Here is a 9357-nt window from a genome sequence, read left to right on the forward strand (position 1 = left end):
ACTTATATTATTATTACTATTTTTCTCTTTTTTTTTTAACATGCTCAATGTATCATGTTTGGCATGTCAAGTGTACAGCACTTAGTGTTCAGCTGGTGGCTGATCTGAAAGCGCCATATAAATAAATTGCTTGCTTGCTTGTTAAAGGTCAAGACAGGCGATGTTTCAGGTTTCCCCAGTTTGGAGCTTCCTGTCTGACAACAACCTGATCCTCACTGTCAGAGACAGCATCATTGTGCACCTTGTCTCTCTCAGACAATTCACTGAAAATTTCCCAGTGACAGCAGAAGTGAGAAACCCATTCAGCCTCGAAGCATGCCCAAAGAGCAGGAGGGTTTAAGAGAACTATCTTGTGATGAGACACTGAAGTTTGCTTTCAGAAATCAGACGTTTTTGACATTTTTGACTCTTAGACAAGGCCATGCACTTCCATTGATGACCACATATTCATGCAAGAAAGGTTTCTCTTCATATGCTAGAATACAGAAGCAGGTTGTGTGAGGCTGAAGCTGACCTTCCTTGATCCAAACATCACAGAGCAGTGTTACAGAGCCATTCACACACGAGGAGTGTAGGCTATGTTGCCAATGACTAAATGCTAATGTTTTGCATGGCATGGAGCTGTTATTATTAATATTCCCACCTGCTGCGTGTGTGAATGCAGTATCAGAGCTGTTAGCCCGCTTTGCTGCGAGTGTTTCAATGCAGTTACTATTGTCACTTGTCACACCCTGACTATGTGAGTGTTTCAATGCCATGCAGTTAATACTGTTTGAGTCAAATACAGCTGTGGCTGCTGATGGCAGTCAGTAATAGCATTTATATAAGACATAACATTGTCCCAACTATGTATGTAGTGAAGTTTTAGGCCGATGCTACTGTATTTTAATATCTGTCACATGACTGGTACTTAAAGAGACATATATTTCCCAAGGCGATACCTACTGTGGTTAGGCAAAGCGTGTCACTAAAACTTTACCGTACCTCTTCACGTGTCACGTTGCCGACGGTGACATTCTCTGTTTTGTTGTAGATGGTGTTGAAGACTTCATGGGTCTCCAGGCAGAATGTGGAGATGGAGAGCAGGATGAAGAAGAGCGAGGCAAAAGCCACATACTGTAGAGAAACAGTGACAGTAGAAAGAGAACAAGAAAGGTGTTACAGTTTACTCTGTTTTCTCAAACAAAACATCAGGACATTATCACCAACTCACTTTAGTGCACTTCTACCACAGGAGGGGGTGCCAACAACACACTGAAGCCAGTGTGGAGTAATCCTGTCGATTCAGTGCAAAGGTCCTGAGTGGTTCAACATATTTCAGAACACAGTCAGGAAGAAACAAAGGATGCAGAAAGTGCCCCTTCATTAAAGTCGTGTCCAAATTCATGGGCTGCATCCTCCTGAGGACCCGGCCTTCGCGGTCTACGTGGGCCGGGTCCTCAGAAGGTCGGGTAGACCCAAAGTAAACCCCTGTGAAATTGGACGGTCTAGCCTTCAGATTAGCGTCACCGCTGTCTTGGTGGAGTTTAATAAACTCGGCCGTCTGCTCCTTGCTATCTAAAATATAACAGGACACTGGAGTAAACGCTCGACCGTCTCATACTTCTGTTTAATCAGTTTTCTGTTTGATGTTTATTCAGCTGTCTGAAAACCACCTGGGGGATTAATAAAGTTTTATTTTATCTAATCTAATCTAATCTAATTTAATCTAATCTAATCTAATAACTTTAATCTCAGCCAAACCGATTTACTCACGAACAAATAAAACACTGAAAAAAGCCCAACAATAACATTTTTAGGTTGTCTAAGTGACTTATATATCACGTTTAACCTGAGTAGCAAAAGACCGCGGTGATCTGAAAATGATGTGCCGGGAGTTGTGCCGTTCTCGGCGGCTCTAGTGACCCTCGACCTCCCGGCTCGCTATCGAGCTGGTGGGTAGCAGATGTCTCTGAAAACGTCGGAGCACTTTTGCAAGTATGCGATATCTTGATAAACCGAGCAGATATTTGAAGTTTACACAGCTACTTTCTCGCCTGAAAATATGTTAAAAGTTGCTGGAAACTGGAGTTTGGTTGGGCCGCGCTATGAATTCTGGGATGTGGTAGGCCACGATGGACATACCTGGCCCATCCTTCAAATTCGGGGAAAAGGAGGACGCATTTTTCGGCTGCATTCGGAGGAGTCTACGAATTTGCACAGCCTTCGGCGCATCGCTGTGACGTAATCTGTCTACAAATGCTCCTCAGGAGGATGCAGCCCATGAATTTGGACACCCCTTAAGAATAGATTCTTGATTCATTCCGCTGAGATCATTTCTGATGAGGCTTCAGTTAGTTAGTCAGGTCCTGTGTCACAGCTTCATTTCTTTTCTTGATGAAGGACATGACACACTGTTCATGTGCTGTACATCATTTTTAAAACCTGCCTCCTCAGTCCTCAGTTTTTCAGTGTTTGCAAATTTCTGAAAGACACACTGCATACCATTCCTGTAAAGGATCCATGGTAAACATTGTGGCTGTACTCAGCTTGCTGCATTTGGTGGTGATCAATTGCCAGCTTATACACTGTGCACAGAGCATAGTCACAAATACTCCTTACAGCCCTCAATTGGATATTTGGTTTTAAAACACACACACACACACATCTACACACACACACACACACACAGACACACACACACACACACACACACATTTATGTATATATGTCACAGTGTGAATGAGTGGGAAAAGTAATAAGCTCAATGATGGTACTGAGCCATTGTAACATTTTTGTTACATTTTAGTCGTTTTAGAATCAAAGCACATGAAAACCACGTCTACATGTGTTCACATGTCAAACAGCAGCTCTCTGTAGGTCAATGATGAAAGTCAGTAATGTCATGCAGTTGTGGTTTTTCAAACACACACATGTATGTCATTTGTTTGTGTGTGCTCACAACGAATCACTACGTATGTGAGCATTTTCATCTGCTTGCTTTTTCTCAAGTCTGTGCCTTTGCCTTTCAGGTCAGTGATGAAGATGGACAGATGAAGTTTACTTCTAATCCGCAGGGAGCAAATCAAGTCCCACAGCTTATTATCCCGGACTAATTTAACACTGCTATCTACAGCTGCCCTGGATATATACACACACACACAGACACACACACATAGAATAGCGCTTCCATCCCTTCAGAGGAAATCACACTGACTTGCATTCATTTTCTCCCTTAACCATTTTCTCAGCTCTAAAACTTACGCTAACCGTAAACCACCTTCAAAAGGATTCACACTTTCCAGTGTTCAGTAACATGGATGCTGGATCAGCCTGTGTCAGTCACCCTGTATTGTCATTGTCAACAAAACCATTTTACTTGGAGAGCAGACTCACTCAGCCACCAACGTACAGGAAGAAAGCACATTATAAGATCATTTAAGTCCTGCTGCCAGTAGAACTTAAGCTATAAATTAATTTGCCTGTCCACGTGTGTACACATCAAGCTTGGTCATCCATGTCTTTATAGACGTTGCCTTGCACACTGGTGCACCGTCATGTTGGAACAGAAAGGGGTCATCCCCAAACTGTTCAACTGAGCGTGAAATTGTCCAAGGTGTCTTGGTAACCTGAAGGATTAAGTTTCACTGGAACAAACAGACTGAGCCCAACTCCTGAAAAAGATACCCTACACCATTATTCCACCTCCACTAAGTACAGTTTTTCTGCAGCCACCAAACTCATCCATCGAATTGCCGTCTCCACTGTTTCAGAGTCCAGTTTCAGTGGGCTTTACACCAGTGCTTTACTCTTGCATTGCACTTGGTGATGTGAGGTTTGGATGCACTTGCCATGAAAAAACAATTGCATCAAGCTTGTAATGCACTGTTTTTGAGCTAATCTGCACACCACATGAAGTTGAATGGTGGGGGAGACTGTAGCGTTTTATTATAGGGACACGTCCTGTGTGAAGGTTCTGTTTTCTTGTTTAGTAAACTTCCTGCCTTTATGACCCTTTTGTGAGCAGGAAGTCACACAAACACACCCGCATTTACACACACACACACACACACACACACACACACGTGCACATGCATGCACATACACACACACGAGCATTCATACACATGCACACTCAATGCCTTAGGGTTTATGACGCACCACGGGGGGGTTACAATGGGTGTTTGTGTAAACTCTGTGTCACAGAAATGAAAGGCTACTGTGGGGTGATGGTTCTTCGAAGTGGTCTGACACCGAGGGCAGAAGGGCTGCTCTGAGGTCCTTCCCTTGCTAGCAAGTAAAATCAATCGATCGCTGTTCGTCTTGCTTCGTTTACGGGAATAAGTCTCTAAACCAGCAGGGCCTGTGGAAGCGCAGACTCAGCACAGGTCTTTACTGATTGCTTCTGCAGAGAGTTGGTGACCTCTGACCTCTATGGCTCAGCATACGCTGATCTCCCTCTGTGCCCCTCTGTGGCCTACCACTTTATGGCTCTCATACCCAACCACGTCCTCTTTGATATAATATCACTGTGAAATCCTGGGAAATTTCACGACTGTTTGCACAGGAGGCATCCTATCACTCAGGCTGGTGAGTGAGCTCCTTCGAGCGACCCAAATGGAAAAAGGAAATGATTTGGCTGGGCCACTTACACCAAAGTGTAATCGAGCCTGGTTACACCTACAGTATACTCAAGTCCTTTCACTGAAGGAAAACATGCTGCATCATGAAACGAATAATTGACCTGCTTAAGACCCACAGCTTTCCAACAATCTTGAAGGAGTTCCCAGAGATGCTGAGCACTTTTTGGTCCTTTTGCCTTCACTCTGCGGTCCATCTCTTCCCAAACCATCTCCACTGGCTTTAGGTCAGGTGACTGTGGAGGCCAGGCTGTCTGGTCAGCACTTCATCACTCTCTTTGGTCAAATAGCCCTTGCACAGCCTGGAGGTGGGTGTGTTTGGGGTCATTGTTGAAAACTAAATGATGGGATGGCATGTCGCTGCATGTCCCCCACACCATCACACCTCCTCTTCCTCCATGCTTCACAATGGGAACCATCCATGGACCATATGTTCACCTTTTCTGCAACACACAAAGACACGGCGAGTGGAACCAAAGATCTCAAACGTGAACTCATCAGACCAAAGCACAGATTTCCTCTGGTCCAATGTCCATTCCTTGTGTTTCTTGGTCTAAACAAATCTCTTCTGCTTGTTGCTCTTCCTTAGTCGTGGCTTCTTAGCAGCTATTTGAGATAAAGGTCTGATTCACACAGTCTCCTCTGAACTGTTGACTTGTGATTTCTGAGGCTGGTGACTCGGATGAATGTATCCTCAGCAGCAGAGGGGACTCCTGGTTTTCCTTTCCTGGGCGTCCTCATGTGAGACAGTTTCATCGTAGTGCTTGATGGTTTTTGTGACTGCACTTGGACACGTTTAGTTCAGACACATCAGAAGTTTTATCAATTTTCCAACTGACTGACCTTCAGTTCTTAAAGTAATGATGGGCTGTCGTTTCTCTTTACTTAGCTGATTGGTTCTTGCTATAATATGAATTCTAACAGTTGTCAAACAGGCTGTCAGCTGTGTACCAGCCTGACTTCTGCACAGCTGATGCTCCCAACACCATTAAGAATGCAAGAAATTCCACCAATGAACCCTGACAGGCTCACCTGTGAGGTGAAACCATCTCAGGTGACTACATCATGAAGCTCACTGTCATTCAGTCTAACTTGGCAGGCTGTCTTTGGGAAAGGACATTTTTGAGAGAGAAATTCTTGCAGCTACAGTGAAAGTGAACACTAATCCTGAAATTGTAACTCTGTGATGGCCAAATGAAACCAGTCATTGTGGTTAAACCTGGGACTGCATTTTACAGACTTTCCAAACTGATAGCCGATGATTGCCATAACTGCAGCAGTGATGCAGCAAGAGGGATGTCCTCCCCTACACTGCACAAAAGACACAAACAGTGTCCCCTGTAAGGTGACTTCAGTACAAATAGCCTGGCTGAAGATTTGCATACTGTTTGCTCCCCAGCAGGAGGAGAATACAGCAGTCTGTTGGCTGAGATCCCTCTGCATGCACACACACACACATTTGAAGTTCTTCCGACGTGTGTGGCGAGGCTGTGTGGATATGTGTGCTCATGTATGCGACAAAACGAATAGAAGGACATCATAGTAGAGGGTTAGGTGAGAGCAGGATGCATGTGCTTTTATATCAGTGCTGCAGTGTACTGCTTCTCAGCATACTACAGAAGGTAGAATGTCTGAGCACACCTCCCTCTCTCAAATCCCTTTCTTACTCTCTTGTCAGTTTTCCCATTCGTGCTCATTTATGTTTTTGTTTTCTGAAGCCCTCAACCTGTTTCCCTGCTGTTGACAAGTGATGACATGCAGGGAGGGACAAAAAGGAGTTTTAAATCTGGTAGGGGTCATTTTTTATGGCCACTGTTTAGGATTTTCTCAAGTTTAATTTTTGTTCTTCAAACTTGATCCTGTAATTTGAGCACAAAGCTGAACGCAATGCTTTAAATAAGCGAATGTCTGTAATGCATTTATCTTTATACCTTTGACTCGACACAGGAGCAACCAGCTAGCCTGGATCTCTGGTTCACTCTGCAGTTAAATTGTGATTTATGATGCGTTTCATCTGGACAGAAACTACAGGAACAATATCACATTTATATTTTAGAGAAATGTTTCATCTTTGTTCAAAACCTGAGATCTTGTTAATGAGTACTGGGCGGATCGATAAACCGTAGTCAACCAAGAAACGAGAAACGTAGCTTGTGTTTTTGTAAAAGATTACTGTTACTGCCAACCAATCATTAAGCAGGTTTGTACTAGACTAGTAAGTTTGTAGGTTTTTTCCCTTATTGTCCACGTCTGGGCTCTGACTCCACTCGCACCTTGTAGTTCTTCTATTTCATGATTTCCTTCCAGCGATGCCCAAAAATGTAAATTCTGTCTGAAAGGGTAAACCTAAAAGTGAACTTAACTTTAATCCACACCAGGCTGCACTTCACCTGTTGGTGTTTTTAAAAGGTTAAGTTGGTCGTATTGAATTTGCAGTACATATTAAACACTGTTCCTCAGTGCACGGCGTCACACAGGTTCCTGAATGAAGGACCCTCTACTTTGTCTCCCTCTCTTCAGATTTCACCCTCTCCCCTTTCCTCCCCTGTTGGAGACAAACAGCACATCTTACAACAACTGCAGCCAACCAGCTGATCTTTGCGCAAACCTCTCAAATCACTCCTGATACTAATTGCTCTCCAGTCAGCAGCAGACGCATATGTAAGCAAAGCTACACTGCACTGACTCAGTGAGAAGGGGGCGATGATGCCGGGAACACCATCAATCAGATTCTTTTAGAGGGGAAACAAAGCAGACTTGACATATTTCCATTATAAAGCAATGGATTAAATCCCCTCAGAAGATAGATTCCCAAGAAAAGATCCATTCAGCTGGGATGTGCACAGGTGGTGCACACTCATGTAAAAACTACCACCAGAGTACAATAACCGACAAAGCATTTCCTGGCATATTAATTGGTTGGTAACAAATCATCATTTGTCAGTTGTCTTTGACTGACTACACAGTGTCATCTGCAAGATCACAGGTTTAAAATATACATTTGATTATGTTCCTGTAATTTCTGTCCTTGTCCAGACGAAACATAGAGAGCAGGATAGGTAGTTCAAATCTATTGCAGAGCCTAGAGCTGCATACTGTGCTATAATGACATGCTCCAATGATTATCCAAGGTACAGTGAAACAGGAAAGCAGTAGGAGGAAGGGTAGTTACAATGTCATGTGGCTCCGCCGCCCATCTGTACACTGGCTGCAGTACTAAAACAGCATACAGTCATATCACAAACCAGCTAAATGTGTGATGGTTTCCACTCTGAACTGGTCAGTTACGTAATCCAAAATGGGACTTGTCTGAGTAGATTTTACCAAGAAGATTCGTTAGTAATCAAACAATCTCAGTCGAGTTAAAAGTTAAGCCAAAAACAAAGTAAAAAACGATAAGATTGAAACGTCGGTACGCTTGTTCTCCTTCCTCTGTCCCCTGCTGCTCTGCTGAAGTGTTACTGCTACAAGCTGCAGACTGCTGCAGTGCCTCACTCAATGCAGAAGCAACTCCGATATACTAAGTAGAAATGACGGAGGTCTGCCAAATAGTGCCCCAGGCTGCCAAATCACAGAGCGGGACAAAATGACTGCAGGCAGAAAGTGAACACAGCACACACATGAAGGATAGAACAGACCAGTGGTCTATATTCCTGTATGAATTATTCACCAACATAACATCTTGTCTTGTTTCTATTACGCAATGCCAAAAAAGTTATTCAGGTTTCATTACACTGGAAATCTTTGATGAGGAGTTTCTCTATGCGGTTGGGACAAAGTGTCACCTTTGAGTGAATTTCAGCTGAAATGAGGTTAAATGGCACATCGTCACCTTTTATAGTTCATGTGACCATAAACACGTTTATATATCCAGCAAACACAAAGTATTATCAGTATTTGGAATTTTGAAGTCTAAATAAAAGCCCAGTGAGAAAAAAAGTAGTTGAGTTGCTGGGTCCTTTGTCACAGTGAAACCTGCAACCAGACTTCCTTTGAGGATAGACCCAGGCGGTCTAGAATCGCCCAGCGTTCCTCTAAGGAAAGAGATCCTTCAGCAGACAGATCTGACCTCTGTCTTGATGGAGCATTCACAGCCTGACATGTTACCTCAACATTCACCTCTCTGCATTTGTTCAGGAGTTGGCTGAGATAATACAAATGGGAGTAATAGAAGAGTCACTCGCATGTGGTGTAGCCCCATAGTTCTTGTGGTGAAGAAAGATGGATCTATGCGGCTCTCTGTTGACTACCGCAGAGTGAGTGAGTGGTCGCAGGGCCTACCCCATGCTCGTGGAACAGATTGCCACCGCTCGTTTTCACAACACTCATCAGTTTTGGACTCATGGACCAAGTGCTGCGTCCACACACTACATATGCTGCCACCTACTTGGATGATGTCATCATCCATACTGACACCTGGACGAAGCATGTGCAGCAGGTTGCCGCGGTCTTACAATGTTTAAGGTCGGCAGGGCTCACGGTTAACCCGAAGGAGTTGGATGGAGGGCGGTACAGTACCTGGAGTACCACTGGGGAGGTGGGCAGGTGTGCTCTCAGATGGACAAGACAGCAGCCATCGCATCCTGCCTGCGTAAAATCTTAGGATAAAGGATTCCCCCTGGTTAAGTTGGGCAACGGGGGCATGTGGGGGTGGCTCAGCTGCAGAGGAAGGATGGGGCTGCAGGTAGAGGGGGCAGTGCCTGGGTTGAATGGTCGACAGCTTGTAACCATTATTTAA

General features: G+C 44.2%; 1 protein-coding gene across 2 annotated transcripts in view; it reads right to left on the reverse strand.

Moving 5' to 3' along the window:
- The window catches only part of kcnc3a (potassium voltage-gated channel, Shaw-related subfamily, member 3a), an 84942-nt gene that overhangs the window by 51046 nt on the left and 24539 nt on the right, over positions 1-9357 (reverse strand). For both annotated transcript variants that reach the window (XM_005749631.1, XM_005749630.1), the window contains exon 2: positions 985-1116. In XM_005749631.1, coding sequence (XP_005749688.1) covers positions 985-1116 — 132 coding nt within the window. The remainder of the gene's footprint in view (positions 1-984; positions 1117-9357) is intronic.

Source organism: Pundamilia nyererei, unplaced genomic scaffold, assembly GCF_000239375.1.
Source record: "Pundamilia nyererei isolate P.nyererei 1_Seehausen unplaced genomic scaffold, PunNye1.0 scaffold00252, whole genome shotgun sequence".
NCBI classification, from domain to species: Eukaryota; Metazoa; Chordata; class Actinopteri; order Cichliformes; family Cichlidae; genus Pundamilia; species Pundamilia nyererei.